Source organism: Buceros rhinoceros, unplaced genomic scaffold (genome assembly GCF_000710305.1).
Source record: "Buceros rhinoceros silvestris isolate BGI_N320 unplaced genomic scaffold, ASM71030v1 scaffold44896, whole genome shotgun sequence".
Classification (NCBI taxonomy): Eukaryota; Metazoa; Chordata; class Aves; order Bucerotiformes; family Bucerotidae; genus Buceros; species Buceros rhinoceros.
In genome coordinates, this window is record NW_010419006.1 from 1,383 (window position 1) to 24,200 (window position 22,818).

At 41.5% G+C, this 22,818-nt stretch overlaps 1 protein-coding gene across 1 annotated transcript; it reads right to left on the reverse strand.

The window, feature by feature from the left end:
• Positions 1–1,096: 1,096 nt before the first annotated feature.
• LOC104488461 (lipid phosphate phosphatase-related protein type 1) lies at positions 1,097–22,085 on the reverse strand. Its single transcript, XM_010138726.1, has 5 exons — positions 21,959–22,085; positions 12,214–12,464; positions 5,351–5,527; positions 3,309–3,440; positions 1,097–1,342 (listed from the first exon to the last, which is right to left on the reverse strand). Exons 1-5 carry the CDS (start codon positions 22,068–22,070, stop codon positions 1,310–1,312), a joined length of 705 nt encoding a protein of 234 aa, XP_010137028.1. The 5' UTR covers positions 22,071–22,085; the 3' UTR covers positions 1,097–1,309.
• Between the last annotated feature and the right edge of the window lie 733 nt (positions 22,086–22,818).

A 22,818-nucleotide genomic window follows, 5' to 3' on the forward strand; every position in this document is an offset into this window, starting at 1 on the left:
AATTCTAGAAACAGTGAAGTCATGTAATGAAGCCTTTGCTCCAGTTCTAGCCATTGTAAACGGGCTCTTTTTTGTTCTTTCCCCCACCCCCCACTTAATTATCTTTTTATTCTTTAAACAAAGTTGTTAAATTGTAAAATGGCAGTTTTGATATAAACTCCATATGCCAGAATTTATAAAAATGCAGACTGCTGCTACAGATAGTGTCAGTTTTGGTTTTGGGGGGGAGGGTTTTGACTTGCCAAAGCCCCTCAGTCAAAACTACACTGTCAGGGCAAAATTATCTTCTTGGTTATGCCAATCTGAATGCCAAGTCATTCCACTCCACTGGAGAAACAGTGTCACTTTTCCTTTGCACCAGTGTTACTAGTTACCCCACAAATCTATGATGAAGTTATGGAACACTGAAAGCGCAGCTTTAGCTCCACAGTGGTGGCTGTATATCCCCATAGTCAATTCCTGAAGCCAGGTTTCACTGGGAGCTTTAGCTGGGCCTTGGGGAGGAACAGAGATCTAGGGAGATGATATAGTCAGCTCACATGCTATCAGCTACTACTATAAATTTTCATGTTCAATCTGTCTATACTGCAGACTGAGTACGCTGTTTTAGTTATTCTTCAATAACTAGCACAATCACCCACACCAGAACAATCAGGCTTTGATTCAGTAAGATGCTTAAGGACATACTTCAAGTCTGCCAAGTAGCCTGGAAACTGAATGGCTAACTGAAGTTTGTAATGCTAAGGAATACTTAAGTGGCTCACTGAATCAAGGCTGGATGTTTATTACTTGTTGTAAGTATCATTCAGGTTAGATTCCTGATCACCATTATTTTAATCTGACTTAAATATATGCAATTACTTCAGATCTAGATCTATGCTTAGCTTACTCAGAATCTGACCCACTGGTAGAAGCAATTCTTATGGCAAGAAAAGGTAAAAGTGAATTTTCTTTTTTTTTCTTTCAAGATATATAAATTCAAAATGAAAAAAAAAAAGATGTGTACAAATATCACATAACAACATCAACAATTCCATAGATGTAGTTCCTCCGTGCACACTTTAAACAAGAAAAGGTTTTTTTTGTTCTTTTTCCATTTTGCTTTTAAATTCTGGCATAATAATATTAAAGCTGACAAAAAATCAGGGCAAGCTACATCACTTCCTCATACAAAAAAAGTACAAAACATTAGCCTCTAACTAGACATAACATAATACTGGTCATCACAGTTAGACATTTAGTAACTGTGTGTCTTGGAGTATTGTACTGGAGGATAATAAAAAATAGCTTCAGTTGCCGATCTTCCATCTCAGGTTACTTCAGTCATAGAGGCAGAGTGATTCTGTGAAGAGGAAAAGGCAAACATGAGCATTTGGTCATTTTGGCATTTACAATCCTAGCGAGTAAAACGAATCAGAAAAAACATCATTAGTAAAATCTGTTGCCAGGCTAATGCAGGGCTTTAAAATGAAGAGATCACTACCAATATGACTGCTGTCTATCCTGAGCCCATGGTGGGAAACACTGAACTCAAGCCCTGCCTCTGTGCTGTGAACACTCACTGGAAACCAAGGTCCAACTTTTTCAAGAGGCTTTCAAACTGGACTGGATCCTGTCCAGAGGGACATGTTGGTACAGGCTCAAGCACTTCATACATCAACATTACCACTACAGTGAGTCTGTCCTCAGTCACGAAGAGTCTAAAAGACAATGGTTTGGCTTCACGTGGTGTGTGCATGGAAAGCCTACCCCCTTTGATACAAGATACAGAGCCTAACACCATACAGAGGTGCGGTCATTATGCCAAAACACATGCAGCCACAGGTACCCAGGAACACAGACATCCTCCTTAGGTGAAAACAGTGTTGGTTTAACTTTCTTGGAAGCCAGCAATGTCCAGGGCTTCAGTGGTAGTATGGAGTTGTCCGTGGATCATGCTGCTTCTACAAGGTTTGTGTGGGTGCAAGGCAAAACAAGAGTGGAAATGGATGCAGAAATCTGCGCGGGGGAAGACAATTCACCTCCTGGATCTGAAGAAACCATTACTCCCAAGGACTTTCTAATAATGGGTTCAGAGTAGGATCACTTCCCAACCTACTTCTGCATGGTAGATGTGTGGTCGTTTAGAGACTGATACCCTGTTGATACAGTGGACATCTACAGTTAAGCCCTATCCCCACCTGTACCTCGTAGTCCAGAAGCTATAAATAGCCAACCAGACAAATTTTTTCTCACATGAATATTTTCACCTGTTCAGCCTTTTTGTCACACACGATACAACGTGGATATGTAAGTAGCACTTAATTTCTGGACTGCAAGTCCACCAAGAGAACAGTTAATGCACGCAGTTCTGTGGATTTAGCTGAAAATCTTGCAGCAAATCTTTGCCTAATCAAAATTGACTTTTCAGTTAAGCAAAATACTTCTAGGAATTACAGTGTCTTTCCTATTTTTTTAATTCCTTTTTTCAGTTTATTTGTCAAAGGGCTTAACAGAAGTCACTATCGATCTCGCCACACAGCATGTACACAGGAATGACAGGCCATCTGATAAAAGAAGGGTAATTTAAAGAACAAATAAACTACACCAGGGCATTTCAGATAACTAATAATTACAGTTCCACCTCTTTCCCAGAAATTCTTGGCAGGCAGCATTTGCAGCATTTGTTCATCTGTTTTGAAAGGACTGAGCATGATTCAGTTAGACCAACACAAGCCATTTGAAGTTAGTAGTTGAACACAAACATCATCAATGGTGATGCTCCTGCTAGCCTTTTTTTTTTTCAAACTTGAAAGAATGCTATTAACTTCTCTTCTGATGAATTAGAGATAGGACTATATATGATTTCTTCTTATAGAAGATACTGAACAGTAGTAAGGATAAAAACCTAATCTCTATACTATTTTTCTGGATAGCATAGTTTATGCTCAGGATTACGAAAGTTAGGGTAAATCCTTAAGATATCCCAAAAGCACTCTGAAGTGTAATTATACAGTCATCTTTACTTTGCTCGCAGATTCCTATTTTTCTAAGCAAAAGTTTGTTATCACAAACGATATGCAGAGGCATATGAAATCCTGCCACTTTAGCTTTGGATGTGCACAGGGGCAGAAGTTCTACAGTATTCGGTAGTTTAGGGGGTAACTGTCTTAAAATAAACCCTCCCCAGATGCAAATTCACTCTGTTCAACAGGCTTCATGTTAGGCATAAAACCATCTCCCTGAGTAGTTATGTATACAACTAGTATTTACTCTGCCATAACAGAAAATGTTCTTGGTGATGGTCTGGGTGAGAGGATTTACAGTACCTGTGCACTCAATGTCTCCAGAGGACTTTCCACTCTTGGAAAAGCCATTAGTGGCATTCCTCGTGGGTCTTCAGGCTTCGGTTTAGAAGGAGCTCCGTGAGTGCCTTTAAAGTTATGGACAACACATATCCCCTGTGAAATGCAGGAAAAAAAAAAAAAATTGAGGTCAGCATGTTCTTCCTCCAGGAAAAACCCACAGAAATGTCCTTCAGTGGTCTCATAATTGCCAGTTTTTGCAAAGAACTTAACCTGGGTTTTGGTTTAAGGCATTATCAGTCTCTCACACTGTTACAGTGTGTTTACTGATGTATTTGGGCATAGTGGACTACCTTGGAAAAGAAGTCCATCTGGCCTGTAATCTCAGCTGATGAAATGTTCTCAGCCTTTTCATGTTTTATACAGCAGACGCTCCCTGCTTTACCATCACAGAACTATGGACTGCCTTGATGATGCATTTTATTGGTGAAATACTCCATTCAGACTCTGACTTGCCTTTCCAAACAGTGGAAACAGCTCACTGGATGACTGAATCTACCTTACATCTGGATGACCATCAGGCTCATTTAGCACCATTCCTGCATACCTCCAGTGCAACTGCTATGGTGTTTATCCCACAAGCCTCTCCCCTGTGCATCACCAGACTTACTGCACCCACGTGGTGATGCTAAGAGCGAACACACATGGCAGTTGGGGATTGGGAGCACACTGGAAAAACACATACAGGAGCTGCCACATCTGCTGTCAGAGTGATTCCTGCAGTCAGCTCCTTGTTGCCTCTTCCTCTTTGCCGCTCTTTAGACCTAAGCAAGGAGCAGGCTGCCGCCTGGGTGAGTCTTGTGCCAGCAGCTGGAACCTCATAGCATCCCTTCATTCCAGGCTCCCAAGTCACCCCTTTCACCACTCTGCAGTGCTAACACTTGCAGGGTGGCAGAAGGTCTTCAGGGCAAAAATGTGGCTGGGAGCAGGCTGTCACTGCTACAAACAGGTACTGGGAGAACACAGACTGTCCTTACCATATATATGGGGTTACTGCCTCTTATATTGCATGTGCTAGATTTAAACTGACTGTCTCAGAGGGAATCAGACAAATTACTTATATTAAAGACAAGGAGATTCAGGTTGTAGATTGCAGACATCTTTTTATTTAAAGAGAACACAGGAATAAATATGAAGGTTTGGAGTTTTTTTAAGTGCCAGAAAAAAAACCCGAAACAGTGACAGGACAATCTAGATTTAAGGGATCTTTAGAACTTAATCCCTCCTGGTTGCAGGTATAAAGGGTCTGTTGCTGTGCAGAGGATAGTTTTGAAGCATATTCTGATTAAATGAAACTAGGCACATTTCTTGGTAATTGGAAGAATCACCTTGACAGTTTGCTGTGTGGGTCTCTCACCAAACAGAACACTCCAACCACACAGCAGCGGGGGAGAAAGTAACATTCAAAGTCCAGGGAGGGCTGTTCCTAGGTTCTGTGGGAAGGCCTCTGACGCATTTGAATGCAGTTGGCTGTCCTGTGAGATGGTGAACAATTTCAGCTCAACTCCAGATGTTGCAAAGGGAGGTAGTTTTGTCTCCTAGTCAATTTGTCTTGAGCTTCATTTCTATTGTACTTCTTTTATGGTTTGAAACAAAATGGGGAACCAGGACTGCCCCAGACAACACTGTGTATCCTACCAGATACAGGCAGACAGTGGGGTTTTGCAACACTGGGGTGTCAGAGAAGACTTCTCAAGCATGCCCCCCTTTTTTCATTAGTTAATATCTACTCCATCTTTAAAGCATTTTCCAGGACAGGTCAAGTAAGAATATGTAAAGTAATTAAAATAATATTGAAATATATACAATGCCCAAATGTCATCAGATTAGCCTGATTAATTAGTATCAACCTGATGATAGCTTTAATTAGATGGGGTGAGAATTAGTTCTTAGCAACTGGATTAATCAACTGCAATAGGCCACAAAATAATAGTTATTTTTAATCTTTTTTTTTTTTTTTGACTGAGGTGTTTTTAAAAGGAATGCGGAAGGACCGCTGCGCTTACCAGAAACAAAGCTACAGCACTCCCCAGGATGAAGCCTGCGATCACGTCCGAACAGTGGTTTCGATACTCAGAAACTCGATTTAGCCCAGTGAGGAACGCAGCACACAGGGTACCCAGACACAGCACAGGTTTGGCTAGCCTGCTACTCTTTGTCTTAATTGTGCTTGTGATGTACATCTGAAATGAAGGGCAAGCCAAAAATGACAAGGTGCTCTGCCAGAAACACATCTTTTCCCACCCATACAAATCCTACATCAGCAAGGATGATTCATTAAGAAAAGCACTGGGAAATAAAGGAAGAAGTTCAAGGTAATTCAGAGAACACTTTTAAGAGAACAAACCAGATACTGCTAAATGATGTTCAGGATGTCAAATATCCCATCAACTGCATTCACATACTGGACTTTTTCTGAGCTGGTATGTACAGGCCCTGTTTTACTGACTTCCTAACTGGAACAAGTACTTGCTCACATGCTGGCAAACATACACTCTGAACGTACATGACTAAATGTTTGCAAAAGGAGTCAAGAATTTATGTTTATACTCCTGCAGCTACCGTAACTTGCCCATGATGGAGTGCCTAGCATCCACGTGAACTAGCTGCTCCAGTTTCCTAAACGGTGTGAAGAAGCAGGGAACATTAAGAGAAACCATTCCTGCCATTTTCTCTGCAAGACGAAATGAAACACAGAATATCAAAGAGATTTCTTTCAAAACCAAGTTGATTCTGAAAGTGTAATTCCAGACCATAATGTTTCACTGTGCTCTGAATATTTTTTAATGAAAGGCCACATGTTTTTGGCAGTCTGTATTTTATTTTAAATGCATTTTCACAGAGTGAGTAAAAGCATGTGGGTCAGAAGTAGCAGCCTGTCGTTCCAGAGCCACAGAATCACGACGATCAAGCAAACCAAGCCTGATGGCAAAAAAACCCAAACCCTCTTCAGCAAGGAAGTATGGATACCTGCATGATTTCCAAAACTTTGATAAGCAAAGCAAACATGCCAAACACATTTGCCAGAAATGTCTCCAGGTGACACCTTGTCTCCCATACATGAAACAGAATCAGGAAAAATTCATTGAAAAATTCATTTGATTCTTATTACCAACCAATGTAAATTAATCTGACTCGCATAGCACAGATCTGATCCAGGGCAAGTACAGACACCTGATCTGCTGGGGACTGGAAAGATTACAAACCACAGAAGTGTCTCTTCCAGTGTTTAATGCCAAAAGATGCCATTTTATTTGTAAAGAAAAAATATGTTCTCTTGTTGTAAAAACAGTAAAATCACCAAAGCTGAAAGTATTTCCATCCTTGGTCCTTTTTCAGTTGACAGAAATGGAAATATGGTTCTGTTAGTCTTCCGGGTAAAAGACTCTATAGAAGATCCTTATTGTTTCAATCACATCTGTAGTAACATCACAACTGTGATTGTGCTGTTTGCAGAAACCTCACTGTTCTCTAAGATTACTTCATTTCTGGGGAAGCTATAGGGAAGGGCACTGCTGAGCACTTTGCCACTGCTACAGCAGCTAAAAACACCATGCTGGCTCACAGCGTGGGTCTCCGGCCAAGACTCAATGGCTTGGCTGGGGTGAAGCTGCCTCAGGATTTTCCTGTGCCTGTGTGGGAGAAGTTTGCAGAGGTTGGCTTGGTGCTTCCAGTTGCAACTACGAACACAGCTTGCTTTGTACTCCACAATCTATTTTGCAATCATGGGCAATTATTTTACTGTCTTCCAATGCCTCTCGCTTTCTTCATGAGCCAGGTATACAGAGGTCACTGTGGTCTGGCACTTAGTTTTGGGATCAAGAAACAGAAATCGTACCTATTCTCAAGGTCACTCTGTTAATTGCTTTTCATATATTCCTTTTTTCTGCTGCACTGTGCATATTTTTAACTCTGATTTTTCTCCTGTCCATATTTCTTTTCCCTTGTCCCTGACTGGGCCATCAAATATCCCTACAGCTGGCCTTCCCTCACTGGCTGGTGTTAGAATTATTAGCCCGAAATCCATTCCAATACGTAACTCTAGAAGATGGGAAGGGATGCAGCAACCACCTCTCAGGAGGAAAAGGGCCAGGCCAGAGAACCTGACCGGGGCAGGGCAAGTCTGACTGCCTCCAGAAATGTAGGCAAAATTGTACCTTCACATGCCAAGAAACTGCAGTACTAGACATCAAACAGCTGAATATGCCAGATCTCTGCCTGGGGAAGTGAAGTTTTCTGCCCTTAAATGTGCTGCTGAGCGCATCATTTAAAGGTGAATTCAGTTTACGAACTGGAACATGATGGTGTGTAGCAGCACCGGGAATGGCACTAAGCTACTCGAGGTTCCCACTTTCTTTGTTTTTCAAATCTCATACCTGACTGCAGCACATGCCTTGAAATGACAGCTAGCAACTGAGCACTAGGTGGCAATCTTGCTCTGTCTTTAGTCGAAGGTAGAGCTGCACCTGCCTATCCTCAAAACTGGTGTTAAAGGGTTCTTCAGAAACAATAGGAAAAAAATAACCATTGCCACTGCATGAATAACTACCAACCACCCTATCACCCTATGCATTTTTTTTTTAGCAGAAGCCAATTCAAACGAGCAATAGGGAGCTGGTTTGCTTTTCTGTTCCCCACCAAATCACTGCTGCAGTTTACAGCATCCATAGGAAAAGCATCACGTCTTTAAAGTAAGAATGCAGTCCTGGAAACAAGACAGCTGCAAACCCTAGCTACAGAGAACAACACACACATGCTTGCTTTCTTACAGCTATGAGATGAAGCTGGCTGGATCTCTGGATTACCCACACGGGAGAGTTCTCATTACAGATGGGAAGTATCTAATGTATTTGAAGTTTCACACGTCTTGGCATGAAAATGTAAACTGGTAGTAAAGAGAACGTTTTTAGCAATGAGGTAATTAACCATGCGAACAGATTGCCAAGGGAAATCTGTTAAACCCTCATGAGGAGGTTTTAAAACAAGACAAACTGTTTTCCCAGAAGTTACACTCAAGTTCATCCATAAATTGCACACTAAGCTCAGAAAAAACTGGAGAGGTTCTCCATTCTGGCCAGACTTCCCGATCACTGTGGTTTGATCTTCATTCTTCTGGTCCCTAAAGCCAAGATATTTTTTAAAGATTCTCACAATGTGTTCACACTTTCATTTAAACCATGTTTTCAAAGCTTTGTGTAAGAGCACAAAATCTCAGCGAAGGTCACTTACATTTGATTTGCTACACGCAGTAGGTGTTTTTGAAAATTTCCCACAATGCTATTTATAGGGTAAATTTATCCTAAATGTCAAAACCAGCTATTTAAGGGGGGGAGGGGGGGACGCGTGTGTGTGTGGAGAGGGAGGAAGGAAGCGAATATAAAAAGATGTGACAAAATAGAATAAATCATATTAAAAATATGATTTTACATATGATTTTACTATAAAAATTATCTATTCAGCTTCTTTGCTGTGCTCTTATCAGTATACTCATGCAGTATGTTTAGCAATGTGCAATGAGCGATAGTAGCAATCCTCCTGTGCCTAATTCCTCTCCCACCTATTTCAGACAGACAAAAGTACAGACAGTCAAGGAGGCTCTCATGTTTTCAAGTTTAAAATAGACATGCATATATTTTTTTATATATATATGTAGGATGTATGTTATATCTAAGACGAGAAAAGCAGAGCGGAAGAAATCTGTCTTGTCCTTTCAGCAGAAAGTAGAGAGATTTCTGGTAGTTTATTTTCCTTGGAAAGTTCACAATTTCATACCAATACTGGGAAATTCTATGTCCTATGAGCTTTACAGACAAACTTTTCCTTTACCAAAGAGATTTCAACAGTAAGAGAGAAGCAGAGTCTTTGACAGTTGTGTATTGTAGAACATGATGCAATCTCCTAGATGCTCAGTGCGTTTGCTCAAAGTGCCAAGGCCTTGAATTTCATTGATTACTCTGATAGGTTATAATGCAGAAATGGAAGAAATTGTTGGTGGGGTCACAGTGACCTGGGTTGCAGAAGGGATTTGCTGTAGTGTTCTCTACTATTCAGGATTTCCCAAATATTGAAAGTTTCACGTTCATATAGTATCACTCTAATCTAGACAAGAAGCAACGTACTCAGGTGTGAACAACAGATACCAGGTCGTGATCTAGTGCGACATCATAAAGTCTTCTAGCCAGATGGAGGTGACAGAAAGCATAACTTGTGGATGCTGCCAGGCAAGAAGCTCAGCTGAAGAATCCTAAAAACACTACTGAGCAGTGAATTTAAGTCATTAGTTCTGTTTTTCAACCATAGAGAAACTGTTGTGACTGTAAAACAATTACCCTTGCTTTCAGTCCAGAGACAAACAGGAGGATCAGCAAGGTTATCTACCTTCTTTCTACAAGAGGTCCTCCAGCTGTGTTAGTGAATTTTCCATGTTCTTCTTGAACACTACCACTTGTTAGACGTCCTTGTCTCTGACTCTTCCATGATCTCTCTCAAAAGAGCATGAAGTAACATGATGATGTAACTAATTGGTATACCCATATTCAACATATGATTCCATTGTCTGCTTTTTGGGTTTTGCCAGAAATTTTAATGAATTAAGGAGTATTTCTAGCCTACCATTTTCCCTTTGGAAAGGTACTTAGAAGCATATGTTTCTAACTGTACAGCAGTGTGTACTGTATATAGTAACTGCCATCTGATTCTGAGGTACTTCTAGGGGGTCTCATAAAACTTCATTAGATGCCACTCTAATTTTTGTGTAGGTACGGAAGCCAGGGCTGTCAGCTGTTTTCTCTTTCCTGTACATTAGGTATACAAGATTCATCTCTGCCTGCAGGATCACAGAGGTTATGCTTTGGCTTCTACTCAGCTTCTTTGGCAGGTGACAAGAAAAAGCCTACTTGATTAAATACAAAAGTAAAATTAAAAAAAAACCCCACAAAACACAAAGCCAAAACAATCACAGTAGTATTGTCAGTAGCAGAACAATGAACAAATCAGTATAGAGACATCTGCAGAGGATTCTTGATGCTCAGAGATGGGAGGAGACTCCCAGATCTCAACAGACATTCATATGTTGAAAGACAGTGTCTGTTCTGATTCCATTCTGTTGCCTCCTCTTGTTCAACTTTTATTTTTCTTAGTCCATGGCTCAAATCTTCAGCTTTATGCAAAATACAGCTATTACTAACCAAATACCCCGTTTTATGTTCCTCAGCCCACATTATCACACATGTTAGAATCAGCAAGACACTTCTCAAAAAGTTACGCACAGCAGAGCTGTTAAACAAAGCTACATCTGAATGCTGCGTTTCTTGTGTAGTGCTCACGTTACTCCCAGCTGACAGGAGGAGACAAGACAAGTGGCAATACCTTTGGTTCTAGAGCGTGTATTCAGACAGAGAACTGGGCTAAAATTGGACTGTGGGCTGAAATGCCTTAAAGGCAGACTTCAACGACCTTGAAGCTGAGAAATAACTCCATGTCCTGGCCCCACCTGGTATTTTCCTGCGTGGGGAGAAGTGCAGGCCCATCGTGGCTGCTCTTGAAAGACTAGGGCTCAGAAACACTGAACCACTGGAAACTTGAGCTCAGGAAGGAAAACCATTATTCTCATTCAGTTGTGGAAATCAGCCTGTTTGTGTAAGACTTGCCTTCCTAAGAAACAAGGGAGATTGGGCAGGGAAAGTCCATGGAAGCTAGCATGTTAACTAGCTCAGGACAGAGGCAGGCCCAAGCCTAATCCTGGAGCTTCCACCTGAGAGCTAATCATGATGAAAACAGCTGATACAACAATGTTGACTTCATTAGGAACTGTATTCACACGTGGTTGCTCATTGTTCAGAAGTAATGTGAGCAAAATGTTATGGGCTTTCCAAACACTTTCCAGCAAATCCTGATCAAAGGACTTTCCAATTTATATCTCCATCATTATTCACATAGCATTCAGTGCAAACAGATGGATATCAAAAAAGCAGCAGGTGGCCTCTTCATTTTATAGTAATAATGTTTTATAGCAATAATGGTTTATTCATCTGCTGATCAGGGTAAAATAGTCAGTAAATGTCCTGTCATTAAGGAGTTTAAGGCTTTCATCAAATCTTGATGACCTACAGACAGACTGCCATACATTTGAATCTATTTATTGAGGGAAAAAAGACCTTGTTAAGCCATTTTGAGATCAGAACCAGGTTAAGTCCTTGGATCTTAACGGCAAAACCACCAAGGTCTTTCTACTTTGTGAGTAAGCTTCTTGGATCAATTTTCATACATTACAGAAACTTTATCCAGAGATCACAAAGGAGCAGTCAATCTTTTTCGCTAGACTTTTAAAGACAGACAAGTTTCCTCCTGACAGTATAGCAGTGTCACCTTGTCAAGATGTCAACTGTGGTCCATTTTGCTGTGGTAACACCAAAATTCTGGCACTGACTTTCATTACAACCTTCTTTGCATGGGGAATTCAGGTCCTAAACAAGTGGAGCAAAATCCAGCCTAGCTGAGCCTCCCATAGAAATGGCACAATTTACATTTTAAATGTTCAACAACCCATGGCATGTGGATAGGGGTGATCCAGCAGAGGCAGGGAGAAGAGGCTGAGTGCATGCTCAAAGGCATCGGAGAAAATCAGCAGCCAACACAAGATTAGGACCTCATGCCTCCACATCATACAGTGCCTCAAAATGAGCATTTGATTTGCTTATACTAGGATTAGTGAAAGAGAGAGAGAAGGGGATTTTCCCCTACAGGTCAAGAAGAAAGCCCTCCCCAAAACAAGTGTCTTTTCCTTCAAAAAACCATCATGAGAACACTGGCCCCATCTAGGTGTACTTACAGAAACTTCTCATACAAGTTAGCAGTCACTGATACTCACCGTGGCATATAAAGCTGAGTAGATGCTCAAAGCAGCATGTTTGGATGGAAAGGATCTTCTTGCCTTTTCAATCACCTCCACATCCCCAGTGCAGATGTTGCCATTGTTTATGAACTGGTGGTGGGCCCGACAGTCATTTCCAGTGTAGTTGGGTTTACATACAGTCAGGAAGTAGGGAGCCAAGTTCCCAGTAACAACCTGGCCAGCGTTTACAAATATGTCAGTGGCAAAAAGTCCAAACGCAAACACTCCTGTGAGGAAAGGTTAAAAATAATGATTATTCAAACAGGTTTTTAAAAAGTCTGGATACCTGAAAGGAAGAGATGTAATGAGACAGAAGGCATCGAACCCTGCAGTCATCACTCAGAAGCAGCCCCTGCTGACTCCAGCGAAGTCCTAACACAGAAGATAGCATGCTTAGCTCCGACAGGTGATTAACTCAGTGACTCCAGAAGGACTCAGAAACAGGCTGATTTCAATGAAAACTCAGCACCTATATTATGCCTGTAAAGTTTCTGCTGTAACAAACATTCACAGCCTATATTCAAGTGTCATGCACATGAGTTGTTGAAAATATTTATGTATTTTTATGACATCTGGGCCTAAAAATGGCAATATAACAGCTCTGAACCTGAAAGAGCAATGTAGTGCTGAGACACAATACTGCACTTAACTTTTAGTGAGAAGTACCTTTTGGATTTTGACTATTCACCATTGTGTGTTGAAAAATTAAGATCCTGATCTAGCAATAATTGGCAAGACCTTTCAGAAACATCCCAATGCTTTGCTCTGGATGACATTTTCATGCAGTTGCAGTTCAGCTCATGCCACTGGAGACATACCCCCAAATGCTATAGTAGGAAGTATTCACTTGAACATAGGAACATTTCCAGGGTTGTGGAGCATCCCTTGCTCAATACTGCAGTTGTCACACCCTCCACTGACTCTCCATGTATGTTACCAGTACCTGCTACAGCTGCTACGAACATTTATAAGGTCTTTTACTAGCATGTACCGTCTACATACCAAAGGAACAAAACAGCAGGGTTGCAGAAATGCCAAACCCAAATGTTCCAAAAGACTAAATCAGCTTCCCCTTTCCTTCTTCCAATCACTAAGGTGGATTAAAGCGTCACAAAAATATAGAACAAATAAATATTTATTTTTGGTGTGGGAATGCTGAGAGCCATATATTTTTGCTTTCTCCCTCCTGTAGCTCTGTAAGCAAAAGTAATTTAAATTATAAATTAGCTGAGATTGCTATGTATTTAAATAAGAACAAGGGCTGGAGAGCTCCAGGGAAAACATCTTAGGAGAGCTGTGATAAAATCTTAAGACATGGCAGCACCATGGTTATAACAACTCCACTGCTTATCTGTACTGAGTTAAAAAAAAAAGAGAAAAGACTGCTATAGTCTGGGAAACAAAAAATATCAGAGAGTCAGCAATATAATGCAGCAGAAAATTATTTTCATCAAATTAAGAAGACTCAAGGATGGTTCTGCACATGTTGTCATCCACCATGCAGCTAAGAGAAAGCAGAAGAGCTACAACTGACTGTTAGGTCCTTCTTAACATTCAGGGCCTGTCTACATGCAGGACACGTGTACAGACAGTAACGTAAAATAAACCCCATAACTAAAAGTGAATTAGTGTACAAGTGACAAGTGGGGCTTCCCAGTGCCACTCACTCATGGAGATGGTGTGACTGACAGAGCTGTGCTGTATCACAGCTTCCTCACTCGGGTACTGATGGGAAGAGCCCTGGAGTGGCTGCAGGAGGGCAGAGGGGTGTGTCCTCACCACACTTCCCAAGGCTAGGAAGGGGTGATACCACAGGAAAGATGATTTTGGGAACTGAGTTTAGTATTTTTCATTATTAATGACTTGATGTGCAATCATGGATCTAAAAAGCCAGTGCTGGTCAAAAAACGAGGTAGCCTTCCTCTGGTTCTGGACTGCAGGATTGGCCCTTGTCTTTTTACTGGCATGACGGTCTTCCTCCTGTTTATCCTGCTAAGTGTCTGTGTAAAAGGGAAATGGAGAGAGCACTGACCCAGGTCCTTTTTTCCTTTATCCCTCTGCTAGTATTTTAAATCCATGGTTTTCCACAGCCGGCAGGAACTTTTCATCTACATTAGCCAGTGCAGAAATTCAAAGGAGAAAGGCAGGAGGTATCTTTTCAGCCTGGTGAAACTGCAAGTTATGCCAGAGAGAAATCTTGGTTTATATATGGCTCTTTGACCAAATTCTTAAATTTTTTTTTTTTGGCATAGCTTGCTTTAAATGGCATCTTTTCGATGTGCTGTGCAAATCACAGGGAGTGCAGTGAGGATTATTACAAAGCCCTTTACAATACTTAGAGGACATCTAAGAGCCAGGCAGTCTGGCCTACAGTCTTTATTGCGTAAGTAAATACAAGCCAAGAACTGAGGTGTTTCAGAAAAAGCTCATGGGCTTCACAAAGGTATTTCAATCTCTACGCAGTGCACAGGTACAAAGGTGGTCCAGTGTTTTTCTCTGAAAAGGAGATGTTTCAACATCAGCATTTTCTCAGTATTTGGTAGCACTGAGCCCAGACTCAACTGCTGAGAGCTGCAGTACTCTGCAGAACAGCAGAACAAGCCACAGTTGAAATCTTTTATCGTGCTCTGACTGTGATGCATATTGATCACTGTAATTCCCCTCTTGCAGTTCTGCCAAACTAAGCCTTACCAAAATCATAGCTACAAGCAGCCAAGAATTCGATTAGCAGGGATTTAACCCTTGCAGGCTGATAACACATCATGTAGTCTCTGGAGACTTTGAGATAGGGTTGACTGTAATTGATTTAAAGGCTGTAACACCAGTGAGCCTGGGTAATGGTGGAGAGTCCCCTGATGGTTTTTATACCTCAGGAATCCATCTGTTCAATGGTTTTATTCAATGACCTACAGCAGCTAAGCTAACTAACCAGAGCACAGCAATGTGGTGCTGTGATTGCCAGGTTTTTAGAGGCAGACAAATCTCTGCTGAAATGCTTCATGAGAAGGGAAACTAGCCCTAGCTCTTCAGGATCACATAGCTGAAGTCTGTGATATAATGCCACAGAGAGAGAATGGGAGAACATGTACTTCTTCCAGACTTTGATGATGCTTTATCCCACTCTGCTCACTCTGACCTAGAAAACCTGGGAATGAGCTTTAGTACAGAACTTAGCATATGCTAAGAAAAGATGCAAACAGCGCAAGCCATATGGGAAGAAGACCTACAGCCTCTACAGCTGGTTACTAGCAGAAAGGATAGACCGAGATTAATTTCATTTACATAAAGCCGCTCCTCATCCACAGGTGTCACATAGTCTGCTTCCACAAAGAGGCCTTAAGAAAGGTGCAGAAACTATTTCTGGAAAGGCTTCCTGATTTTTGTCACTGTCCTGGCTCTCAGATGTGTTTCTGTGTGTCAGGAGCAGTCACAAAGAAAAGGCTAGAAGGCAAACCAGTAAGCAGAATGTGACTGGGAGAAAGACTCATTTAGGCCAGAGACACTGTCCCTGCCACACTCTTTAGCTCTCTCAGAGTCCAAGAAGAAGGAACTGAGGATCAGATTTGAGTGAATCTTTACCTCTAGTGAGAAAGACTGCAGACAAACTAAACGCACAAACCAGAAAAAAGAGTAAGGGAAGATCTGTTAAAAAATGCTGAAGACAGAAAACATGAACCTTGAGTTTTTCCAGCTCCATCTCACCTAAACTAACATTTCCTTTGGCAGAAGAATCTAAATCTTCAGCAGCTTCAGTTTTGAATGCTTTAGTTTTAATTTCTCCACTTATATCTCCCCCTAAATTGCTGCCAAAAAGTCCTCCAAGCACAAACCCATAATTTCAGGTCTCTCACTCACATGCAACTCTAACGGCCTTTCTCCTACCAAGCAACCTGTGTCCCTGTTCACCAGTGTTGCCACCTCCAGCTCTGTCTATTGCTTTTGCTAACAGAGACATCTGCCCTGGAGAAGAATCCCTATTTCCTCACTCACCGCAACTGTCCTCTCTCTGCAACTCATGTTCAAGTTTTCTTTTTCCTTTCTCAATCTAATCAGTCACTGCAGCTGCTTGTTGACTCCACTATACAGGCATTTAAAATGCCAGTGATTTGAAACAAAGCAAAGCAAAACAAAACAAAACAAAACAACAACAAAAGGGAAAAAAGGCAACAAAACCCCTCTGGGAGTTGTAGAAAAGCAGCTGAAAAAAGATCTGGAAGAGAGCAGTAAGAAGCCAGTGGGTGGAAATGAGGAGGCAGGAGGCTTTACGAGAGAAAAAACATGAAACCCTTAAGTAAAGTGACAAAAGAAACAATGCGTTGAAGAGCTCAGGAGTCATCAGAAGTTGTGCTTTTGGTAACATATGGTCATGTCTTCTACCAAGTGCATTTATTTAGGCACCCCTCTCTCTCCCAGTGCCTAGTCAGTTATCTGAATTTCTCACAGCTCAGAAAATTCATTAAAAAATTCATATTACACATGCACAGTCATGCTCCCTCAACCCCTTTTCCACTCTTATGTTTTTTACAAAAGATTAGAGTTTCAATGGAGGGATTCCCTGGATGGCTTTCCAGAGATTCCTTCCTCATGGCTTTCTTGGAAATGCTGATCCTCAGCCCATCTCTGAAGGTTTTGCTCTGATGGTCCTGTGCATCCAATAAAGTCACACATTTATAGTCCTGTAACTTGGACTCTGCTAAGCCAATCTTCATCATTATATCTTAAAGGGTGTTGTGAAAGGAGATCTGTATCATTAATTCGTTTTACAACTGGAGGGATGGGGGTTGCAGGGAAATTTATTGTCTGTTGCCATGGTACCAGGAACAGGCTCAACAGCAAACTCCTTCCAGCACTCATAATATTATCCCAGGATTGGCTTTGATCTTCCAGTGAAGACACCACAAAGCTCACTGCTTCAGGCATCTACTGCCTCTTGTGCCTGCTTCACCTGTGAGTGTCACTCCTGGTTACTGTTCCTTCAGGACGTAAGAAGGAAGGCATGTGGTCTGAGCATGCAAGAAGAAATTCAGTTCTCAGTGCAAAAGTACTCCAGGAGCCTCAAGACTCCTCTCCACAGACACACAGGTTTTCTTTCTTCCTTGCTGCTTCACAATTACCAATTTTCATCTAGACCACAGCCAGCTCAGAGCCTGGCAAAACTCAACACAGTGACCTGTTTTGTGGAGGTTCTTCTGTGATAAGAAGGGAGACCCACAATAGTTTAAGCTGCTGCAGCAGCTTAGGTTAGAGGCAGCACATCAAGATACAGCTTGAGCCCTGCTGGAAGGCAGCCAGTTAATAACAGAATGTGCATTGTTTCACAGTGAACTTCAGATCCAAGGCAGACAGAAAGATAAGGTCAGGCAAACTGTCTTCTGCAGCTGCCTAGGGAATTGACATCAGAGCTCTGGGGTATATCTATCCTATTACAATAAACCCAATGTGTGTATAAATCTTGTAAACCTTTATTTGCTGAACTAAAGCCTCAATTTGCTGAAATAAAGCCCTAATTTCATTATTTAGCTGCCCACTGTGAGGTGTCACCATGCTTCAAATTAAGCTGTCAGCAGAAGCTGATCTGCACCATTTGTTAACTGCAAATTATACAGGTCCAACATGAAAGCCACTGGCAACAAATTCATGAAGCATGTTGCATTTCTAAATATCTGAATGGGAGAGAGGCTACTTGCATGTTATCAGGGCTTTGCAGGTATACAACTTAATCACACGGATTAGAAACTTAATATAATGAAATGCAACACAGTACACGCTTCAGCCACCCTGCCAAACTGAGTCAGGGAAGTCTGAATCCATGATCCGGGAGGTATGAGAGCAGCTGTGCGTAACTGGACTAAATCCTTGACTGAAACCTTTCACTAAATAATGAAAGAATTTATAACCTCTATTTGCAATACAAATGATGAAGATGAACATAGACACAAAAGCAAGATGGTAAGATGTGAACAAAGTACTGAACGGGAAATTACCACAAGGTAGGGTGAATAAAAATACAAAAGGCTCTGTGTACTCAGGTTGGGAGACAGGGAGAAGAGGCAGAGGCCCCAAAACCAACCACTCTTACGCCTCGGTTTCTTAAAAATCCAGCACATAAATGGAGAATTTGGCAGCAGAAATTTGTAATAAAACTGCTGGGAGGGCTGGGGAGAGGAGGGAGGGTAGATAATGTGAGTAAAGTATAGCAGTGCAGCACCAATATTTTAGACAGAAAAAACTGCTCCAAAGCAATTGCACACCACTGGAAATCTTTGAAATAAATGTCTGTGGAAGCAGCTATAAAAAAGATAAAGAGGAAGATGGAACAAATTGCAACATATATCAAAGGTTTCCAGATTTTTTTCACTGGTAGAGTAATTGATTTTCTAAACGCAGGGAACATAGCAGGTTTCACCGATCTAGGCTGCAGTAAAGGACTTGATGTATGCCAAAGTAAGTTGAGAGGCAGCCCTTCGCCACAAAAGTAAATGTCTACCAAATCTGCAGGATTCATGCCTGGACCAAAAACGAAAAAGAAATTTTTGTTCTGCTTGCTTTGGAGAAAGAACCAGGAAGGGATTTAAAACAAAGCTCAAGATTGAAGGTCCCCAACTAAACTCAGGATGGAAGAATCTTAGACAGCTGCTGAGAGTGGGAACAAAACAAGGAGAGAATAAGAAGAGAGCATAGTAGACAAGATACAAAAAAAATCAAGGAAAAGAAACGTAGGGCTTTGCCAACATCCCAGAAGAATTGCACATTTTGGGATTTGCTTAATTCTTTGCTCCACTGTTGAACTGCAAAAACTTGTTTCATTCTGTATACACAAAGGAGGAGCAAGAGGGGAAAGTGTTGAAGTTTAGCAATCAGATCCAGAAGATTGCATGGAGATAGTATGACAAGAGTGCTTATCCATCATGTCAACAGAAGATAGTCTGAAGTTTCCTTTTGCTTCTCTTTCCTCACACAATGTAAGTGAATGTTAAGTGAAGTACCTGTAACTTTCTGCTTGTTTTGTTGAAAGCACATTTAGGCTACTGTTTTTAAAACCCCATCTCTTTCCAGCAACCCTAGTTACAGAATCAGGGAGGGACAAAAAGCCTCTTTGCCTTTCTAGAACTTGGAAACAGCAACTCTCAAAAGCGCTCCACGATGTGCCTTGCAGGATCAAGAAGCAGTGTTCATTTTTTCTGGCACATGAGCACTGAGATACATGGGAGAATTTTTATCATCCTTTTGAGGAATACCAATTGTAATGACTTATAAGGCAATATTCCAGGGAGTTCAATTACTACGTTTTACAGGTACTCACTTAAGACTCTTGCTCATGCATCTGGGCCAAAAAGAATTATGAAAATAATTTGTTGGATATTCCAATGAATTTGTTTAAGACTGAACTGGCAGCAAGCTTCTTTGCAATCAGCCAGTCCGCTTGCTGTGGTAGCTTAGAAGACAAGCTACTTAATCAGCTCTAGAACTTATGGCCCTCAAGATTAGCAAGAGAAAACACATACAATGAAAGCCATGTATGAGCAACCTGGTAGTCTCTCCAGAGCCAGGCATCAAGTAGGTTCTTTTCGGAGTAAGCAGCTATATGGAGCTAGCTTCCCTGATCATCCAGCACGGGCTACAGCTGCTCAAGCCATGTTTTGTTCTCAAAATACAGGTGGAATGTCAATGAAAAACATGGTTATTTTTAGTTCCTTTCATAAATGCTTTCAGCCACTTCTCAACAATCTCTCCCTCTCTCTGATTTTACTGCAGAGGCAGAGGGTAAGTATCAAAAGAAAACAAACAAACAATTAGTGTAGTTTTAGATGAAATGAACACTCTAAGCCATGCCTAATAATGTTAACTCCATCTTTCTCAGGAAAACAAGTATAGCTGCAAAACCAAGACTGACTTCTCTAGCAGGGCTCATATCCTGCCACTCAGAGCCCACGGTATCATCGCTATGCCCTTTTTTTCCACTAGAAGAGAAACAACAGCATAAATGTTTAAGAGCAAAGCTAACTATAAGAAACATAGCGAGCAAGTGCTTAGCTTCCATGGTCTAAGCTCTTTCAGGGCTAACCCTGCAGGCAAGACTATTTAATTAAGACTTCGCTACATGCCGAATGTGTGGAACAGTCAAACAACCCTGAGTAGCCTAGTGGACTCCGGTACCCTGCTTCTCCCTTAATGGCAGTTTACTATCCATCAATACATCCAGAGGTTATGTAAAGTTCAAGGATATTTTACTTTTAACTGCATTCCCATGTCTTTTTTTTTCAGCAGCAGCACACAGGACAGGCCTGAGTAATGAACCACAGGTTGTTTGTCTCCACCAGCAGCATGGCAGAAGGTAAAGAAACATTTCATTTCCTATCTCCATGTATAAAGCAGGAGGCACACAGAGAGGAAAGGGAGAAAGAAAATTATGACTGCTGATGAAAACCTCAACACAGGATAAGATTTCTAACTCCATGTTCCAAGCAAGTGACCATGCTTGCAGCCAGGGCTCTGCTCCATGGACGCCATACAACTCTTCCCACAGTCACAGCAGACCTTTTTCTTCCAGATAAAGCTCAAAAATTCAGCAGTCACAGGGAAGAAATGATCCAGATATTTTCAGCTTTTTCCCCCATTGCTTGATTTAACACAGACTGTGAATTCAGACCCAGCTCTCTGTGAGATGCAGTGTGTAAGGATGCTTTACCTCTAGAACTATACAGACAGGAAAGTGCTGTGATGCTCTGTAGACAAAGCCCCTCTTGGTCAGTGGGGAGGCATATTTAGCACTGGCCCATGCCAGCAGCGAGAAAAAGCACCTCATTCCACGCATGAACTTGGGACTTCTCAAGAACCATTGAGAAGGAGGGAAGCTAGAGCCCCTTGTATGTTCGGTTCATAGCTGCCCTCTTCTTACTCTGCTGCTACAAGGAAGTAGGAAGTGAGCAACCAGTTGTCCCCTCATCTCTAGACACCAAGGGGTGTGGTTCAGGCAGCCTTAAATGGCTGTGAATTGGGAATCCTTCAGAGGACAACCAGATTCTCGTCAGCACCACAGCAGAAATACAAGCTGCAATGCTGTTCCTCATCCTGCTCCAGAAGAACTATGGAATGGTCCCCTCAATAAGGTCTCATAGGTGTTTTTTCCACTAATAAACAGTGTGAAAAAGGCACAGCAATTCGCAAGCACCATGTAAAGCAACCTCCAAAATGGTTTAGTGACAGAACTTCATTAATTTCTCAGCAGTTAACTCAATGAAAGCTTTAACAAAAAACAAATACAATAAAAATAAGAACATTATTTTGAAGTGAGCTCTGGCTTTTTTACACTGTGCTCAGCCGAACATTATGTGGCAGAGCAATGGATGTTAAAATTAGAGCTGAAAAGAAAAATGCCAAAGAGATGGGCTGGTGAGGACCAATTTGTAAGTAAAATGGGTAGCTCACACAGACTAGCAATGATGGAATTATTCATATAAGGATCTGATTGGCATAACCTTTCTTCAACAGTCCAAAAGAAACATTAAGCTCAGCAGAATAGGATATAAAAGAGCTCCAGACAGCATGATATAGCACATTTTGAACATTACCTTGCAAATCCCGAGGGGGACTATCCTTCTAAGGTGGAAAACGCCTGCAAAGATTTCACAGCTTAATTAATTTTATGGTGTAGATTATTAGGGTGTTTCATTCTGTTTTGGTGCATCAGGGACGAAGCTTGCAGCGCCAGGATGCTTACCTATAAAACGTATTATTCTTCGAAGCAGTGGGTTCAGGTAACAGCACTCTCCAGTCAAAATAGTTTTCTCTTGAATAATCAGAGTTTCTCGGGTTGACTTTATGAAGTACATGGATATCTCACCAATAAAAATCTGCCAGGAAAGTGAAAGAAACAGAAGCTTAAAAATCACATGAGCAAACATTAAAACATGGTGACTGGTTCCAGCCCGCAGAAACTACCACACAGCAGTATGACTTCAGGACATTGCTCTTCCATAGTGAGGGTATGCTTAGTCAATTGGGATGAACAGATACAGACCGAGCTCCCAGCCAAGAAGAGGATCCGTCATTCGTGCTCTTAGTGGCCAGACACAGCCCATACTAGGCCTTCTCGTACTAACCCTTGGCATATAGGGTGCAAAGAGGAGGTCAGTGAAAATTGTGGACAACCGCACCTTATTTGTACTCATGAAGTAAAAAGTGCCAGTGTATGGGTGCAGGACGGCCCATCACTCACACAGTTACATGGCTAACAAGGTCCCTGCCACAGCCTGGCCTGGTGACAATGGTCTCTCAGAAAAGGCCTGGGACATGTCCCACAAGGAAAGCTGTATGCAGCCACTGCTATCCACGCAGAAGGAGTTTAGCCATTTGGACAGAGATTGCACATGCCAGCTAGTCTGAGGGCCAGAAGATGACTTCTGGCTTGTTTCATTTACTGAATGTCCTGTTTTATTTATTAAAACATCAAAAATGAAGTCTCCAGAGATCAATTGATCTTGATGTTAGCTGTGCTTACGTATCACATGTTTTTATGTGATCAGGACATTCATGCTTTCTATGAAAATGATAACTGCTTCCCACTGGAGCAGGATCAGT